Below are 19,857 nucleotides of genomic sequence, written 5' to 3'. Positions count from 1 at the left end.
AAACAGTTGTGATAGCAAGGCAGTTAGAAGTTTGCTCTTGTGCTTGTTGTCAGCAGTAGTGCTATGATCAATTGCATTGTGTTTGTTGCTGCCAGCATCCATGCTATGATCATGGACTCCAATAGGTGCTGCTGCTAAAATTTCAAAATTTGCCTCTCGCTATAGTTTCATTCCTTTAATTTTTTTTTTTCTATTCTTCGTATAAATTATTAGTTCTAAATTTTTTTAAGGTTCCATCAACGTTAATGACGATGGAGAGGAAGGGAAAGAGCAAATAATCGTTACTCAGTAGTATTTTTTTTAATTAATAGTTATTTTCTATCTTTTATATCTAAAGTTATGAAAATTGGAATGGACGGTGTAGATTTAATTTTAAAATGCACGGTCAGGATATTGAAAGATTATAATGACTACAAAATTATTGTAGCCATTGTAAAACTATCCTATATTTACATCCAAATGGAATTAGTATTCTTATTTAAATGAACCGCATACTTATTTGTATTAGTATCATAATTGGAACGACCTATATATGCATTCACAAAACACAAATTTCATACATAAAATTGTGTACGTATTCCGTATAATTAAACAATCCATTTATGTGTAAAGAGAAAATTTGTTAATTTGCAATATAATGTACATTTTGCTAATTAAACAGAAGACCTATACAACATTAGTACAAATTCATAACATACAATTGGTCTTTTGAACAATTTGCACAAACTATTAATGGCATATTTTTTAATTTTCTTTTATAAAAATTAAAAAAATAAAAGAAAGTATATCCTACAAAAAACCACAAAATAAAATAAAAATAAAAAAATTATACACCTTAAAAAGATGATTTTGTAATCATAGTATAGATGATTTTGATGTGCTTTTTGGTCTTCTAAATTGGTCAGTTGTCCAGCAGCCTTTCTTTCTTTTTCTTTGTAGGAGAAGAAGCCTTTTTTCTTTCTCCTTTTTCTTTCTATACAACATGGGACAGTTGTTCAGTTAGTTCAGTTGCTGATCTATTTCAGAATTCCACCCCAAAAAAAACAAAAAAAAAACCAAAAACAAAATATAACAAGGCTATGTTTATATAGTACTACGTACATGTGTATAAAGAGCTACGTACATGTGTATAAAGAGTAGGACTTCTCTTAGACCATCTGAACAACATTTCCGATTTCTGTATCAAAGAACTGTAGGCGAACGCTAAAGATTGATTTACTATGGTGATAATGATAAAATTGTTTTCTTTTTCTGTAAAAAAAAAAATTGTTTTTTTGGAGGTGTCATCCATGATGATGATGATGATCTGAATGGTCAGGATCATGCCAAAATGTGGAGTACTTCATCCAGTCTGCTTCTGTTGGTGGATTTGTCAAGGAAGACTCCTGCCACAAAATTTAAGAGAGAAAGAAAAAGGGAAAATAAAAAGCTAGGGTTAGCTAGGGTTCTGTACAATTACAAATATATTTAATCTATGGAAATTACCTTAAAAAAACAATTACAAATATTTAATTTGATGCTATGGAAATTAAGAAGAAGCTGCCTTTTTTGTCTTGTAATTTTAATGGAAAAAAAGATAAGATAATGACAATTAATAAACTTCTGATGTTGTTTTCTTGGTAATGGAATAATGAAGCCAAAAGTTCTTGGGTCATTGTCAAATTAAAGATATACTCCATATGGTGCCAAATTCTTGGCTAAAATTGAAGTAGACATTTTTTGGTCATGTTCATATAATTGATTTTTAACCTTTTTCTTTCAAAATATGAAAATTGTCCCTCAAAAATTCTTATTAGTATGCAAATATGCACTATAGTACTTTCTTCATATTAAATATCTTCGTACTATATACCATCTCTGTTACAAAATAATTTTTACACTTTTCGTTTATTGTGATTAATAATATTTTTTAAATTGTGCTTTATACTATTTTTTGATATAAAAATGTGTCATTTTAACACATTTACCCCACGAAATTTACATCATTTCACTCACTTACTTTATTTATTTTTTTCTTACACCACCCGCCTTTTTACTCTATATCTCTTACTTTATCTATATTTTATTATAAGTCACTCATCTTTTTACACATTTTCATTTATTTGTCTTTATATTTGTGCAAATAGTAAATGTACATATCATTATGAAATGGAAGTAGTATGTAGCTAGAATGTTTTCATGATATCAAATAATTGTACTACCGCAACCCGAATTTAGGCATTATTACTAAACTAGTCTAAGTTGCACCAACACCGTGAAATTAATGTCAAATCGAGGGAATGCATATAACTTTTGTACCTAGAAGACTCATGATTGTAAGATTTTTGTTAAAGGATTTAAGATCTTTTATGATAGAGAAAATTGATGTGATCATGCAAGCAATGTCATGTTAATTGTTAAATGATTTTATTGAGTATAAGTGTATAAACGTAGTTATTCTAGATGATAGAATATCGTATATGATAGAGTTATGTTATATATGAGAGCTATATGACTTAGAAAACTAACGAAGCAGATATCTAATCTATAAATATATTAAAGGGCGTTTCTAAAGAAGTTTACATGACACGTGGTTCTCTGCATATTAGTCACTCACTCTATGCAATTTTCACATACATAAAAAAAATGTGAAATATTGTTTGCATAAGGTTTGAACCCCTAACCTTGTATATAAACAATAGAGCATTTACCACTAAGACATGACATGTTTCATGTTATCATTGCGAAAATAAAAATAATTAAATGAAAATGTCATTAACGTAGTAACCCGGGGCATCGCCCGGGCCCAAAACTAGTTTGTATTATAAATGTCATCTTCAATACACTTAATTTTCAGTTATTGATAAATTTTAATATATATGGATCACATCCTTTTTTAACATACGACGTGATACATTGTTGTATTTATATTTACAATAGATTTAGGTTGCGTCCCGTGCACACAAGGATATTTTAAAATTATCATTTGAGTACTTTTTAAAAATGTTTGAGTAATGAAAGAATTGTTCGAAAATAAAGTAGTTCGAAATACAAAAGATTTTGACTAATTTTCAAAAGATTCAGTATATTTAAGATTAGTAAAGTTTTAGTCAAATATACTGAATCTTTTCTATAATTGTTCATATGAATAAAGTAGTACGGATCACAAAAGATTTTTTCTGAATTCAAAAGATTAATGAAGTTTTAGTCAAATATACTGAACCTTTTCACTACAAAAAATAGTACCTTTAACGACGGGAAATCCCGTCGTTAATGACCAATAATCGTTGATTAATAACGGGATTTTCTGTCGCGAACCCGTCATAATAGGGGGTCGTCATTAATGGAAGATTTCGTCGTTAATTTGTCGTAAAAGACATTTGCGACAGTTGTTCCCGTATTTATTTGGTTGTTAGCCCCGTCGCAAAAGGCTTTTGCGACGGAATTTTAAACCGTCGTTATTAGGTTGTCATTAAAGATACGAATTCTTGTAGTGTTTCCATAAAAATTGTTTAAATAAATAAATTGTTGGGAAAAAAATTTCACTAGGAAATGACACGTGTCATTCCTGGTGTCTTTTTAGTATAATTTAACGTAATAGATAATTGTGTCTAACACAATTTTATTACTTCCGTATGTTATTAGCTAATGATCAAAGAGCCCTAGCTTATAGAAGAAGAAAGCCCCAATATCACAAGCTCCTACCATTGGTGAAACATACATAATGTATCCTTAGCTAACAATAACATACTCCGTTCACACAAGGATCATAGGTACCAATATAAGGTTTAGAAATCATTCCTCAAGACTAGCCAATTTGTACTCCGTATAACTTTAACATCACTAGTACTATATTTTGTGATTTCGCGCATTTAAATTAAATCAAAGTTGTTAGAATACGTTTTTTCAGATAATTGGAATTGGAATTGGAATTGAAGTTCGGATGAATTTTTTATTTTTCTTAAAAAAAACTTAATTCTTCGAGAGTGAAGTGAAACAATAGTGATATTAGTGGTCTTCAGAATAATGGTGTAAATTAACAAACATCCCTAATTATTATAAAAAAGAATACAAAACTATATGGTCCATAGAAAGAGTTAGGAAAATAATATCTAGCAACGATATTGCATGATGTACAAATTGCAAGGAATATGAAAAAGAAATGATGGAAACACTCTTTTGAATTTACAAACATTAATTGATGACACTCCATTCCAAAGTTCTCATTTGCACCGAAAGAGGCACATAGTAGAGGACCATGTCCTTATCATATCCCCCCCTCCTTTCTTTCCTTCTTCAGAAACCCCTTTTCTGTCCCATTGTTAAAAAAAAATGTGTTCTTTTATAAATCATAGAAAATGATTTTGGAACAGAGGAAATACGAGTATTATTATAGGTACATTATTACTAATATGTTGAGAAGCAACTTTTTTTTATGTCCGTAGTATATTAGCTGGTCATGACAAGCTAAACATAAAGAACTTGTACTAAATTAATCCCTTTATAAGTAGATTTAATGAGTTTATATATATGTACACACAAGAATGTACGTAGTATACAAGAAAAACAAATCAAAAGAGAAAAAAGCTAAAGAGAAAAAGTAAAAAAAAGGTTTCTAATTATCTCTTTTATATATTCTTAAACTACTAGTAGTATAGTAAAGACGTAAGGGGATTTCCCATCTTTAATTTTCCAACTTTTAATCCTGTTCACTTTCTTTCCCCTTTATCTTTTTCTATATACGGAGTATTCATATACTCCATCCGTCCCTTAATACTTGCACCGCTTTTCTTTTCGGGCCGTCCCTTAATATTTGCACCGCTTATATAAATGGAAACTTTTACTAATATTATATTATTTCTCACACTTACCTAGCTACTAACACACCTACACCCCTACTCCCTACAAAAAATCATTTAAAAATTTACACCCCTCACTCACCACTCCCCACCCCTTACACATTTACCACTAACTATATTAAAAAAATACTCACTATTAACTAACACCTATTAAATTAATAAGTATCTATATCGATCAAATCGGTTCGAGTATTAAGGAACGGATAGAGTACTTCCGTAAATTTATACTCCGTACGGAGTATGCATATACAACTCGTCCTATGTCAGAACGGGTACAAAATACAATAGTTAATTTACTAGCTAGGTAGGGAGGATGTGGGTTATATGACGTAAAATGTAGTAAAACAGTTTACCGTTTGTTATAAGAATTTTTTTTAAGGAGTAATGTTTTTTCACTTTATTTCTTTCTTTTCCCTTTCATAAACTTATACTGTATAGTCGTGTATAACTATTTAGTAATACAGCTCGTCTCATATCAGACCAGATATAATAGTCTGCTAACTAGTTAACATAAAGTAGGTGATGTGACATGTGATTTAACAGTTTACTAATTGTCATACTACCTTTTATAAAAAATTATATAATGTTAATATTGTACGAAGTAATAATTTTTTTCTTGATACGGCGCGTATATCGAAAAGCATAGTGGGCATAGAATTCAGAGTCAAAAAGGTAATACTTACTTCCTTGATACCACCACTAGCAGAAGGAGAAGCAGAAGAAGTGCAGCCCATGATTATTTCTTCTAAACCAGCTCCAGACCTTGCTGCTAGTTTATGATGATGTTGTTGTTGTTGTTGTTGTTGTTGTGTTGTCTGCTGATGTTGCTGCTGATGTTGCTGCTGATGTTGTTGTTGCTGCTGCTGTTGTTGCTGATTTTGTTGTTGTTGCTACTCAAAACATAAAGAACACATTCAAAAAGTTGAAAAGCATGCCATTATATCATCCAAAATTTATCATTTTGTCCCTACAATTATTACCATATCTGAAAAGTTATTATTCAGCTCATATATGTTTAGGGATTCATTCAGCTAATTATTAATTAACAACTCTACATTGGATGATTATGATATTAGATGAAAGATTATTGGTGCTTTTATGCATGTTTTATTCTTAACTGTAGTTTGATTATGTTAGTACTCTCCCGTCTTATTTTAATTTTTGTGGACCTTGCATATATAGTCGACGTCTTATTTAGTGATTTACTTTCTTGCCCTTGTTTTAATTTTTCTAGTACGTACACTCTGGCTAGCAACTATAATGACTACTTAATATATGTGCATCATTAGCATGGGACTAATTATACGAAAACATACAATATGCAAAATATATCCGGTCTTTTTGCTTTTTCATGTTACGCTCCTTGAAAATGTACTATGCCAAGAAATTATTTGTAGAGGTCATATCACTTAGTGACTTAGACATGGGATTTCTAGAACCAAAACCTTATTTAACTGCAATTAGTACTTACGCGTAATTCCCTAACCAATTCTTGTACGATGAAAGTTTCTCCTGTACACCTTGTATCATCTCATATCAATTCTCATACTAGTACTACGTACGTAGTATAATTTAATAAATCTAATTTTATGCAAAGATACAAAAAACCAGGCTAGTCTCTAAAATAACACCTAACACAAATGTTGTAATATATGTTGATGTTATATATAATCGTGATGTCATTAATATATTGTTTTGGAAAGGTAATAGTGACACTTGTTTAGCTTGCTACTCCTAGAAGCCAAGGGAAGGACTTCATAGTCTTCGTACTACGTATTAAATTAGATAGTGTTTGTTTTGACCAATTGTTGTCACATATACATGGCTTTAATTATCACATCAACAAGTAGTTGTTGCATTCGGTAAATAAAAATCTCTAGCAAGTCGATGCAAAAACTATATCTATCTACTTTTTAAACTAATGTTCGAAAATAATCACCTCAAAAGTCTAGGTCAAGGTTGTAAAATTTAGAAAAATGGCACATTTGCAAGTACCACAAAACTCTAATTAAGGATACAACTAATCCTTATCAGAATTTAATTAACTACCGCGGACTGGCTTGGTAATATTTTTAGAAACTCGATTATTTGCAGTTTGATCACATGAATAGTTTTTATTTATTTTGGGTGTAATAGGCCACCTACGAATGACAAAAGAATTACAAATGGAACCTAAGATTTTTTATAAATAGAACCTCAGTCTTGAAAACCATTATATCAAAACCTCATTTGTGACAGTAAATATGAAGATGTTTGAGAAAAGAAGGGGGTGTAAAAGCGTTAAAGTATAGAAAGCTAGTGGTCAAAGTTTGTATTTATAAATGTGAAAAACAACATTAATTTCAGGGTAAAAACAACACTATCAAGCAAGCTCTAGTTATGAGTTAGGAAGGTCACCTAATTTATAGTTTTCATTTATATTTAGAAAAATGAAACTATTTTGATCTAAAAGACGCTTATTTTTCCAAGTGAGCATGAATTATTTGGACAAGTCATGGTTAATTGTAGAAATTATGTAATCACATGACAAATGTCTCCATTATTCATGATACTACATATATACTATATATATAGATTAATAATTACCTGATGATGAAAATTTTGATTTTGAAGCATTCTGGAGACATGGTGAAAGGAGTCATCATCAAGAATAATGGAAGCATGATGAAGAGGAGGAGGAGATATGATTTGGGAAATGGGATTTGATGGTCTATTCATGTGGAAGGCGGCCGACGTTGTTATGGATTGATGTGTATGGTGATGGTGATGATGATCTTGAGGAGCATTCATGGCATGAGGATTGTGATGCAGATGATGATGATGTTGTTGTTGCTGTTGTTGTTGTTGTTGTTGTTGTTGTTGTTGCCTTTGCTCGTGGTTGTCGCATACGGCCGACATTGAAGCACTCTCCCTTACCGTTGTTGAAGCATCTCCAATTCCCGCCTGAGGAGGGCCAAAGCAAACAAAAGGGCTTCAATTATATCTTGATTAATTAGCTATACTTTAGCTCATTCTATTGTGTTTTTGTACTTTGTTTGCTTTTTAAAATCAAGTTAAATTTATAAAGATTTTGTGTCTTTATCATCTAAGCTATTCTTAATCACTTGGTAAACAAAGTCTAAGCTTTGGTAGATGATGGTGATTGTCTAGCAATCAATCTTAATTAAGCTCTTTATTCTTTGCATGCAAAAATAAAAATATTTAACTTGGAAAACTTTACCCTTAACATTTTTTTAATTTTTTGTTTTCTTCACCAAGGAATCGACTCCAAATAACCAAAATTCAAGAATTGTTTGATTAGATAGTCACTATTTTTCTAACTCAAATCTTATGCGGAGTATTTCCAATACTCCGTATAGTATATCCCATAACACCGTACTCTGTATTATTTAATTAGTGTGATGTACGGACTCCCTAATTATTAGTAATTAAGTGTTAAAATAACAAATAGTAGAAGAATAAAAAAAAAAAAATTAGAATTTTAATTTAGTTTCTGATGTAAACAATTTTAGGACAAATAATGATTGAAATTGTGAAATTTCACACTTTTGGAAGGACAAGCAAAGAAAGAAAATGTACCTTAGTTGTAACATTATCTACATTGGGAAAGGGGAAATGAAAATAGTCCGTATTAAATTACCTCATCAAACGTTTTTCTACTAAATGGGACAAAGCTGAACTGTTCAGCAGTAGCTCTCAAATGCTGCATATCCAATGCAGTAAAACTAGAAAGTGCAGCAGCAGCCGCCACCGCCGCAGCCGCAGCAGCACCACCACCAACAACCCCAGCAGAAATCGACATCTGATCATCCCTATTATGATGAGTGATCACCTCTTTTGAAGAGGAAGTACTTCCACTCCCACTCCCACTTTCTCTCCTTCCACTAGGCTCACTCCCATCTCCGGTAGTCGCGGTTCGTTCCGAGGTCCAGTTACACTGCCTAGGCTGTGTTTGGTAGAATATCTTTGAAACCACAAGTTCCCCTTCCTTTTCTTCCTCATGTTGTCCTAGGTGATACTGATGCATTACCCAGTTCGTTTTCTCGGGTTTTCGGTTTTTGCCGAAGTTTGTGTATAGGACTAGGATCTTCTTACACCCCTTTTGTTTCCCATTCACCATCACTGGCCTTGTTTTTCCGGTTTTATGCCACCGAGTTTCGCCACCTTGGAGGTCGCATTCGGTTTGTATTTTCCTTCTCTTTCGCGTTCCGGTGGTGTATGCTTTCGATGGTCTATGGAAGAAATGTCTGCTCAATCCATCTCTTGTCACTCCTATTGACAAGAAAATCATCTAAGAAAATGAGATAGGAAGAAATTTAAAATGATGTAAATTTCAAAGTTAGGTTGACTTAGGTGCAACCAACCATAAGACAAATGTAAAAACTACTAAATATGGTTATGTAGTGTGATTAAAGTCATAACAAACAATGGGGTGAAATTAAGAAAAATGAAGGGGAAAAAAAGACACCCAAAAGTAGCTTAAGGGGGTGGGGGTGGTGGTGGTTAATTAGTGTGTTTTTTTAGTTAAGACTTGCATTAAAAGAGATTAATTAAGCAAATTAACAACCTTTTTTCGGGTTTTTGGTTAAGCAAGGAAGCAAGGTGTTTCAATTTTTGATCAATGGTACAAAAAATAAAAAGGTTTTTTAATCAATGAAGTATGTTTATGTTTAATTTAAACCCTTTCCATCTGTTCATATGATTAGTCATACGATAATACGGAGTATTTTTTAACAATTTCGTGGAGAAAAGAAATTAAAAAATTACCAGGGAGTTTTTCAGGATGAGTGTAACAAATTCCATCTTCACCTTCAATAGTAGGGATAAACTCATCAATTAATGGATGAGAAGATTTGGAGGATTTCCCTTCCACTTTAGCTTCGAGATGTTCTATCAACTCTTGGTCTGTTGGGTCAAATTTAACACCAGCTGGTAGACCTACCCAATCCTGTCCCCAAAAATATTCAAGAAACTTCATACAGAAATTAGCACCTTCAATAAATAAATAAATAAATAAAACAAAAATATGGAAATTAATAACAAATATGATCAAATTCATACCGGTTTCGATCCTTCGAGCTTATGGCCGCAACCAGGGCAGTGTTTTGATCCACATAACTGATGTTCTTCCAGCTTAGCATCTATGAGATCGCTCGCCGTACTAATGGAGTTTAACTGGGTTTTGTTACTAATATTCATAGCTAAATAAAATACTATTTAAGTAATTCTTCTTCCCTAATACTCTTCTCTTTTTGAAATGATGATAATAGTTTTTATTATTATCACAACAATGACTACTTTGCTTCTTCTACACTTCAAATAACAACACTCTCTCCATCATCAATTGCAATTGTTATTTTACTATTACTCCTACTAATATATCGATCACCTTTCGTATATAATAACACTTCCACCAATCATTCCATGAATTTCTTCCATCAAAACTGCACCCAAAAAAACAGAAAACAAGGGTTTTAACACGAGAAAAACCGTGTTTTCTCGATTCGAACACGGGAAAATCGAAACACCCAGGAGAAAGTAATGGAAACCCAGGTGATAAAATTGAAAACCCAGATGGAAAAAGGGTTTATTTTCCCAAGAAAATTTTAAGGGATAGAGATGGAGGAGAGAGAACGTAAAGGGGATAAGAAGGAGGAGGAGGAAGGGGGAAAGGGAACAGTCACGGTGGAACTCAGCTAAAAACACATACTCTAGAGAGAGAGACACATATACAACCTTTAACCATTGGGAAAAAAGAAAAATAAATGAATATTTATATAGTTTTTTGAATTTAAATCATTTTAAAAATAGGAAGGAAATAAAAAACAGAAATTGCTCAAAACTTTAACGGAAGAAGAAGAATTGTAGAAGATGAAAAAGGAAAAGGTGGGTTCAGACAAATAGGCATACTATAACCCACCTTTAAAGGACTTTCCCAATTTAAGTATGGCGGTTCTTCTAAATCTTGACTAACTGCTTGCTAAAGCAAAAAAAATTACATTTAATTAAAATAAAAAAATTAATCAAGAATTAAGATTATAACAATTTTGAAAGGAAAAGAAAATAGTTTTTGATTTTTGAAAATTGGATTTCGGTTAAATAAATGGAATATTTGGTGGGGTTTATGAAATTTTAGTAAAGTTTAAGAAAAGATACCCAATCTGTCAAGTGGGAAAAAAACACAAAACAGAGAAAATAAAAGATGTAAAATTTTAATTTTAATTTTAATTTTAAGTTTTACAAAAGGAGAAAATAAAAATGGGTTTTGGGAAGATTTTTAAGATAAGAATTTTGTTTTTCATAGAATAAAGCTTTTTACAGAGAAAGAAGAGAGAAGAAAAAGGAGGGAAAATTAGAGAGAAGAGGAAAATAAAAAAAGATGGAAAAGAATTGAACTCACATGGGTTTTGAGCTGGAGTTGTGATCATCATTCTTTTGCCATGAATGTTTTTTTAAAAAAAAAATTTAATTTAGAGAAGATGGGGTGAAAGAAAGAGAAAGAGAGTTGCAGAAGGGATGAAAGAGTTGCTTGATATGCAAGGCAAATGAGCAGTGTACTTTGTGGGCCACCTGGACAAAATCACCTCTTATAATATAAAATCCTTGTGGATTCATATCATTTACTGTCTATTTGGCAAGCGGTAATAGATAAGGGATGTTCAATATTTTCTCGGATTTGAAAAAAAGCATGCTATCTTTACCATGGTTTTAAAAATTTACCATGTATCCTTAAAATTTAGACTTAAAAATGATTTACAAGATCTTAAGTGATATAGTGTGTGTTTTAATGTTTAAATTATCAATTACGTTCAAAGTTTGAACGAAAACTACGTAATGAAGTAAGACTGTAATACCCCGAAATTTTAAACTCGATTTATTAAAATTAAAAATATTTATTAACTTAATTTCGTTTTAATTAAATTACGAATAATCGAATTTCGTTATTTTAATCGTTTTTTTTTACAATTTATTTTAAACGATAAATTTATAAACTGAAATTATTTATTTTCGTTAACGATAATTTATTTTAATGAATCATTTTTAATTAAACATTTTATTACAAATTCTAAATTTTTGCCAAATATTGTGAATTTATTATATAAAAAAAAATGAAAATGTCAGCTTTATTTTCTTGCTCCCCACGCTCAAACCAGGAAGTCAACTTCCTTCCTTCTCCTTTTCCCTCAATCTGATACACATTCATTGCCAAGTTCAAATTGGATTCTTACTCCTTCCCTTTACAAATTCAACAATCAGAGATCAATTTCCTCAACCAAAAACCAAAATCAAAAACTCAAATTCCACTCCCCTCCTCTTCTCTGATTCGAACCACCACCGTGACCACCATCGATAACCACCTTCGACCACCACCACCACCACAGCGAACCACCTTCGACCACCACCACCCCAACAATCACCTTCGACCACCACAACACCCTCCCCTGCTCTCTCCTCCTCCCGCGTCCCCTGCCTCCTTCTTTCTCCCTCCTCTTTCGCCCCACGCCACCACCACAACCACCGCACCACCATCACCACCTTATCCCTCCGATAACCACCAACAACCGCGTCCACCCCAACCACCGCCCAGAACCACCCTTTCGTACTCGCTCTCCCTCACAACCCTCCCCTGCTCCCCCTTCATTTTCGCACTCCCTCCTCCTCTCGCCTGGACCACCACCGCAAACCACCGCCCTCACCGTCGCCTTCCGGCGCTGCGTCGCCCAGCCAGACGCCTCACCCCCCCCCCCCCCCCTTCCCTCTTTCCTCCTCGTGCCCTCCTTGCTCCGCCTCCCCTGTTTCGCCCCCTCCCCTGTTCTTGACCCATTTCCCAAGGAACCGAAAACAAAAAAAAAAAAAAAAAGAGAGAGAGAAAGTTAATCTCTAAATTTTGGAGCCTTGATTTGTTTTTCAAACCTAACTCCAAATTGGGCCATATTCCATTTGGGCCTTGGGTAAGACTAAATCTGAATTTTCAGATTTTTAATACTTATGGTTTAATAATTTTTACAAAATAAAAATTTACTAATAAAAATTGTTTATTATTTTTCAGATTTTATTATCAATTTTATGAGAATAAAGATTCTGGTTTTATTTATCAAAACGGAATTTTTAATATTATTTACAAGAAAATCAATTATAAAATATATATGTATTTCGATTGAAAATTCGATTAATAATAACATTTTCATTAAATTCCGAAAGTATAATTTTTTTTTAATCCATTATTTATATTAAAACTCGTTATTTATAAAATTCATTACTTATAAAATTTATGATTTTATAAAATATTGATTTTAAATTATATTATCGATTTAACTAAAATAAGTTACTAAATGGATTTATCAAGGACAAAATTCAAATAAGATTTTCGTGTAAGTTAATTAAGGAAAATATATATATATTTTTCGATTGAAATTTCAATTAATTATATTCTTCACTAAAATTGGCGTTTAAATTATATTTTCATTAAAACTATGAAAAAATATATTTCTTTAACATTATCATTAGAAAATTTGGTTAATTATAAAGTTTCGAAATTATTAAGTTAAATTATTTATCAATTTGGTACTAATTCAATTATTTAATATTTTTAAAGAAATTGGACTCGGAGCTCAGGGCGAACGAACCAAAGAAAACCCTTAGCAAATCGCGGAAGTGAGGTAACGGCTATTGCTAGTACCCGCAATCCCCTTATAAATGTATTATGAAATTATGGCGTTATGATTGGATTTATGAATTAAATGTTTTGACATGTTTTATGGATTGTGGGAATGAAATATGATTTGATTGAATTGTTTCCTATAATATGATTTGATTGAGTTTTCTCATAAAATGATGTTTATGCAATGCTATGAAAGAACTGATGTTTTATTTGATCCCAGGGCCAAAATGATGTTTTATGATATGAAAGAGTTATGTGATTTCAACTGAAATACAAGCCAAGGCTTGGTAAAATTATACAAAACATGATAAATGAAAGTGAAAGACCTGGTTTGTCTGGCGGTATATAAACTACCATCTTCCTATCTACCGGTCATGCATGCACCACGGACACCTGTCCACCCATGGATCACGAGCCCAGGCTCCCATGGTTTATGAGCCCAGGCTCAGGGCCCAGGCCCAGTGGAGAATTCCTTCACGGTTCGTACTTGCCGACAACTAGCATGTTAAATTGCAAAGTTTATGAATGAATTAAATATGATGTTTTGTTAAATGTTTTTAACCCTTCTATTCTCCCTGTGTTATTAAATAAAATGAATTGAAATGAATTTACGCTGCTAGAATAGTTCGTTACTAAGTCTTCGGCTCACCGTTTTGTTTTCCGTTTTAGGTACTGCGGGGGATGATGGACACGAGTAGTGGCGAGGAGTTTCCTTTAATATTATCCACCTAGTTTATGTTTACGGATCTAATAGTTTTAATAGTTTTAATTAAAGACTTTTAGTAAGTTATGCACTTTTATTTTGATAATATAAAGGATTATATATATATTTTGGAGTATTTAAAGGCTTATGGTTGATGGTTGCCTGGTAATTCCCGAAAAGGAAGTTACGGCAGGTAATGCCCTGACCAATTAGGTTAATTCCGCTGCTAATTATGCTTTAATTATTGAATTAGAGGTCGGGGCGTTACAGTTTGGTATCAGAGCAAAGGTTCTGGACCATAAGTGCTAAACCTTACGGGTTTTCGCACGAATAGAATTCATTAGGCTTTAAGTAAAGAATTTTAAGGAATGAGTTAAAAAGAATGTTTTAAAATCTTGCTAAGTTAAAATGAATATGAGTGTGAGTGTAGGAACGGGATCAAAGGGTTTATTTTATATTATTATTTCGCTTCAATCTGATAAGATATGTTATGCAGAATGTCGACCATTGATGCTATCAACGATGTTACTAACGGAGCTCGCAACGAGCATCATGTTCACGATGATAACGACATTACTCACGAGGAGTATGTCCATGTTAATGGCCACGAGGAAAGGATGGAACGATTGGAAAATGTGAGTGCAATGTTGGCCGAATTAGTCCATGATTCTCGGAAGAAGAAAGATGTTAGTGGGAATGAGAGCGCAACGATGTTCAAGAACTTTTCGTCGCTCAACCCACCATCCTATGATGGCAAGCCCGATCCAGTTGAGTTCGAGGATTGGATAAGTCGCATTGATCAGTTGTTTGAAACCCTGCAATGCCCTAAGAAATGGAGAGTTGATTTCGCAGTGTTTTACTTGACGGGTCAAGCAGGATTATGGTGGAAAGTTAACAAGGAACGAAAGAATGGGCCTGGATTTGGTTGGAACGAATTACAGAAGTTAATGAGAGACAAGTTTTATCCACCATCCTTGAGGAAACAAAAAGAAGATGAATTTCTACACTTGCAACAAGGAACAATGAGCGTGTTGGAATACGCAAATAAGTTTATGGAGTTGTCAAGGTTTGCACCAGACTTGGTGTCGACAGAGTAGTCCAGGATGAACCGTATCGAGCGAGGACTGCACCTTAAGTACCAGGATAGGTTGTCCACTCAGAGGTTTACTTCATACCAGGATATGGTTGATATTGCAGCTAACGTAGAGCGAGTGGTACTGCTTCGAGAAGCGAAGAATGTTGGGTATAAAAGGAGGAATGAAAACCAGAGTCAAGGAGGAGCAAAGAAGCCTAACCAAGGCTATCAGGGAAACCAAAGGAGGAACGATGTTGGAAACAAAGGACAAGGTTATCGTGGAAACCAGAATAATAGGGCGCAAGAATGTGCCAAATGTGGGAGAAGAGGCCACATCGAGAGTGAATGCCGTGTAGGATCGAACACTTGTTTTCGATGTGGGAGCCATGATAATTACATCAGAGATTATCCGAAGCAGGTAACCCCAACCACGAGAGGACCAGTTTTAACTAACAACGATCGTAGTCGGAACAACAACAACACAGGAGGTTCAAACCGCAACCCACCCCGACCACCGCCAGCTGGAAGAGTTTTTGTGATGAGACAGGATGAGGCAGATGAGAATGATAATGTTATCACCGGTACCTTCTCTATCCATTCTTTACCAGCCCATGTTCTTTTTGATTCTGGAGCTTCGCATTCCTTTATTTCTCCATTGTTTGCAAAGTATTTAAATTTGAAACCATGTTGTGACTTTCATGCTATGAGTGTTTCCCTTCCTAGTGGAGAAATTGTGAAATGTAGAACCATGTATAAGGATTGCCCTATTATAATAAAGAAAGTTGAGTTTCGAGCAGACTTAATAGCTTTTGACCTATCTGAATTTGATGTAATCTTGGGAATGAATTGGTTGACTAAGTATGAAGCTAACCTTAATTGTTCGAGGCAAAGTGTGACCCTTATAACGCCAGATGGAGATAGAGTTTCATTCCATAAGTTAGTAAGAAAACCAACGATTCAAATTGTCCATGCTTTGAGAGCACGTAAAATGATTGAGAGTGGTTTATCTGGTTATCTGTGTAGTGTTATTGACTTAAATACCTCTGGATCTTCCATTACCGACATACCTGTTGTTTGTGAGTACCCACATGTTTTTCCAGAAGAAATACCTAGTATGCCCCCACCAAGAGAATTAGATTTCAGCATTGAATTAATTCCAGGATCCACCCCTATTTCTAAGGCACCATATAGAATGGCACCAGCTGAGTTACAAGAATTAAAGAAACAATTAGATGAGTTACTTGAAAAAGGATATATTCGACCTAGTGTTTCACCTTGGGGAGCCCCTGTCTTGTTTGTGAAGAAAAAGGACGGAACTATGAGGCTATGCATAGATTATCGAGAGTTAAACAAGATTACCATTAAGAATAAGTATCCCTTACCCCGTATTGATGATTTTTTTGACCAACTTCGAGGTGCAAAAGTGTTTTCTAAGATTGATTTGAGGTCAGGTTACCATCAACTTCGAATTAAACCTGAGGATATTCCAAAGACAGCCTTTAGAACCAGATATGGTCACTATGAGTTTGTTGTGATGCCTTTCGGATTAACCAATGCGCCAGCTGTATTTATGGATTTGATGAACCGTATTTTTAAACCATACCTTGATAAGTTTGTAGTTGTTTTCATTGATGATATTTTGGTATATTCTAAGAGTAATGAGGAACACGAGGAGCATCTGAGAAAAGTGTTAGATATGTTGATCGAAAACCAGTTATATGCTAAGTTGTCGAAATGTGAATTCTGGCTTAAGGAAATATCATTTTTGGGACATATTATCTCTGAGAAAGGTGTATCTGTTGATCCTGAGAAAATAAAAGCAATTGTGGAATGGTCTAGACCAACTAATGTACCAGGAGTACGGAGTTTTATGGGTTTAGCTGGATACTATCGAAGATTCGTTCAAGATTTTTCTAAGGTTGCCTTGCCCATAACCCGATTAGTTAGAAAGAATACCAAATTTGTGTGGAATGATGATTGTGAATGTGCATTTCAAGAACTTAAGAAACGTCTCACCACTGCCCCTATTCTTACCCTACCATCTGGAACTGACGGATTTGTAATCTATAGTGATGCTTCCAAGAATGGGTTAGGATGTGTCTTGATGCAAAACGGGAAAGTTATAGCTTATGCTTCACGCCAACTCAAAGTCCATGAACAAAACTACCCTACCCATGACCTTGAACTTGCAGCTGTTGTTTTCTCCCTTAAGATTTGGAGACATTATTTGTATGGAGTTTCGTGTCAAATTTTCACCGACCATAAGAGTCTTAAGTATATTTTCACCCAAAAAGAACTCAATATGAGGCAACGTAGGTGGTTAGAACTTCTTAAAGATTATGACCTTGATATTCAATACCAACCCGGAAAGGCTAACGTTGTTGCAGATGCATTAAGTCGGAAGTCTCACTTAAACTCTATCCTAACTTTTTCCCGAGTCAACCGAGATGATCTACAAAAGATGGAAATTGAGTTTATCAAAGGAAATTCTTGCTTGAATGTGTTGGTAATGAAGCCAACTTTGATTGATGAGATTAAGGAAGCGCAATGTAAGGACTTGCAATTAGAAAGAATAAGGAGTGAAGTGGAAAATGGGAAGTCACCTGGTTTTGTCATTCAAGAGGATGGCACGTTAAGGTTTCAGGGAAGATTATGTGTGCCTAATGATGAGAAGTTGAAAAAGAGAATCTTAGAAGAAGCTCATAGTTCACCATACTCGATTCACCCTGGAGGAAATAAGATGTATAAGGATTTAAGGCAAGTGTATTGGTGGAGCAACATGAAGCAAGAAGTGGCAGAGTATGTGGATAAATGTTTGACGTGTCAGAGAATCAAGATCGAGCATCAAAGACCAGCAGGTTTGTTGCAACCTCTGGATGTGCCAGAATGGAAATGGGATTCAGTTTCAATGGATTTTATCATAGGATTACCAAGATCAACCAAGGGAATGAATGCTATTTGGGTCATTGTTGATCGATTAACAAAGTCAGCGCATTTCTTAGCAATGAAGAGCAATTCGAGTTTAGATCAACTTGCTGAACTATATGTGAACACTATTGTGCGATTGCATGGAGTGCCTAGTTCGATCGTTTCTGATCGTGATACGAGGTATCAATCAACCTATTGGAAAGAATCGCAGAAAGCACTTGGGACGAAACTTAACTTCAGTACCGCATTTCACCCAACGACTGATGGACAAACAGAACGTACCAATCAAATTGTCGAGGATATGTTGAGAGCATGTATTTTGGATTTTCAAGGAACCTGGGAGAAGTTTCTACCTATGGTTGAATTTTCGTACAACAACAGTTATCAGGCCACTATTGGTATGACACCTTACAAAGCACTTTATGGAAGGAAATGTCGAACACCATTATGTTGGAGTGATATCGATGAGGCACGTGTTATAGGACCAGAATTGATTCAAGAAACTACTGACAAGATTCGTTTAATCCAATCAAGAATGATGGCAGCGCAAAGTAGGCAAAAGAGTTATGCGGACCAACGAAGAAGACCTCTAGAGTTTGAGGTTGGAGATCACGTGTTCTTGAAAATTTCGCCAACAAAAGGAATAATGAGATTTGGTCAAACAGGAAAGTTGAGCCCAAGATACATCGGGCCATATGAGATATTAGAAAGAATAGGTGCAGTAGCATATCAACTAGCTTTACCAACCGACTTGGAAAAAGTGCATAATGTGTTCCACGTGTCGATGTTAAGGAAATATGTTGATCCTAGCCATGTGATTACGCACGAACCCTTGATGTTGCGAAACGATTTGACTTACGAGGAGAAACCAATTGAAATTCTAGAACGAAGAGAGAAACGACTTAGAAGCAAAGTAATTCCAATGGTTAAAGTCTTGTGGGCTAACCACTTGACATCTGAAGCTACATGGGAAGTCGAAGCGCAAATGAGAGCGAAATATCCCCAGTTATTCGTTTAGAAACGATAAGATGTATGAATTCTAATATGCTTTTTGAATGATTATGTTATAATGTTATACCGCCATGTTTATCTAGCGAATAGAACGAATAAGTATGAATTTTATGATTTCTATGAATGGCTAGTTCGACCGAGCTCCAGTTTCGAGGACGAAACTTTTTCTAAGGGGGTAAGAATGTAATACCCCGAAATTTTAAACTCGATTTATTAAAATTAAAAATTGTTATTCGGATGGAACACTACAAGAGGGGGGGTGAATTGTAGTATGGAACTTTCTAGCCAATTTTGCGGAATTATAAAGAAACTTTAAGCAAGTAGAGAAACAATGCAAGAGAGATTTTACGAGGAAACTTTCTACGCCCAACTAGAAAGAAAACCTCGACCCACTAGGGATTTCAACTTAAACTCTTTTCACTGTAGGGCAACAACTCAGTTACAAACCTATAAGGAACTCGGGCATTACTTGAGTTCCTCTACGAACTCAAGTTCCAATAGTTGTTCCTCAAACAACTACGCTCTCACTGACTTCCCTAGAAGTCTCTCTTGACTCTTTTGCTTCACTCAAAGCCTATCAGCTTCTCTCTCATAGACTTCACTCAAAGCCTCCCCAAATACAACAGGAACTCACTCAAGT

At 34.2% G+C, this 19,857-nt stretch overlaps 2 protein-coding genes across 6 annotated transcripts; one reads left to right on the top strand and one right to left on the bottom strand.

Moving 5' to 3' along the window:
* Positions 1 to 729: 729 nt before the first annotated feature.
* LOC110790150 (NAC domain-containing protein 75) lies at positions 730 to 11,378 on the bottom strand. Of its 5 annotated transcripts, none has more exons than XR_002533712.2 (7): positions 9,900 to 11,126; positions 9,606 to 9,810; positions 8,479 to 9,110; positions 7,425 to 7,781; positions 5,522 to 5,728; positions 1,124 to 1,385; positions 730 to 973 (listed from the first exon to the last, which is right to left on the bottom strand). XR_002533712.2 is itself a non-coding variant. In XM_021994918.2 (7 exons), exons 2-7 carry the CDS (start codon positions 10,035 to 10,037, stop codon positions 1,284 to 1,286), a joined length of 1,641 nt encoding a protein of 546 aa, XP_021850610.2. In that variant the 5' UTR covers positions 10,038 to 10,282; positions 11,239 to 11,378; the 3' UTR covers positions 730 to 1,283. The 5 variants fall into 5 exon arrangements, 4 of the variants coding, with proteins under 4 accessions (XP_021850610.2, XP_021850614.2, XP_056692906.1 ...); XM_021994918.2 differs by adding an exon at positions 11,239 to 11,378 and having other exon boundaries at positions 730 to 1,385; positions 9,900 to 10,282; XM_021994922.2 differs by adding an exon at positions 11,239 to 11,376 and having other exon boundaries at positions 730 to 1,385; positions 9,606 to 9,786; positions 9,900 to 10,282.
* Positions 11,379 to 15,384: 4,006 nt separating this feature from the next.
* Positions 15,385 to 16,310, top strand: LOC130467486 (uncharacterized). Its single transcript, XM_056836002.1, has 2 exons — positions 15,385 to 15,696; positions 16,302 to 16,310. Exons 1-2 carry the CDS (start codon positions 15,385 to 15,387, stop codon positions 16,308 to 16,310), a joined length of 321 nt encoding a protein of 106 aa, XP_056691980.1.
* The last annotated feature ends 3,547 nt before the right edge of the window (positions 16,311 to 19,857 follow it).

Source organism: Spinacia oleracea, chromosome 2 (genome assembly GCF_020520425.1).
Source record: "Spinacia oleracea cultivar Varoflay chromosome 2, BTI_SOV_V1, whole genome shotgun sequence".
NCBI lineage: Eukaryota > Viridiplantae > Streptophyta > Magnoliopsida > Caryophyllales > Amaranthaceae > Spinacia > Spinacia oleracea.
This window is presented reverse-complemented; position numbering and strand designations above follow the sequence as displayed.

Bases quoted from the DNA above. Each gene is read 5' to 3' on its own strand.
- LOC110790150 (XM_021994918.2), bottom strand. From the start codon at position 10,037: ATGAATATTAGTAACAAAACCCAGTTAAACTCCATTAGTACGGCGAGC. The intron at 9,811-9,899 runs GTATGAATTTGA...TTCTGTATGAAG, and splicing joins AGCTCGAAGGATCGAAACCG to TTTCTTGAATATTTTTGGGG. The intron at 5,729-7,424 runs GTAATTATTAAT...TGTTTTGAGTAG, and splicing joins ATCAAAATTTTCATCATCAG to CAACAACAACAAAATCAGCA.
- LOC130467486 (XM_056836002.1), top strand. From the start codon at position 15,385: ATGGTTGATATTGCAGCTAACGTAGAGCGAGTGGTACTGCTTCGAGAA.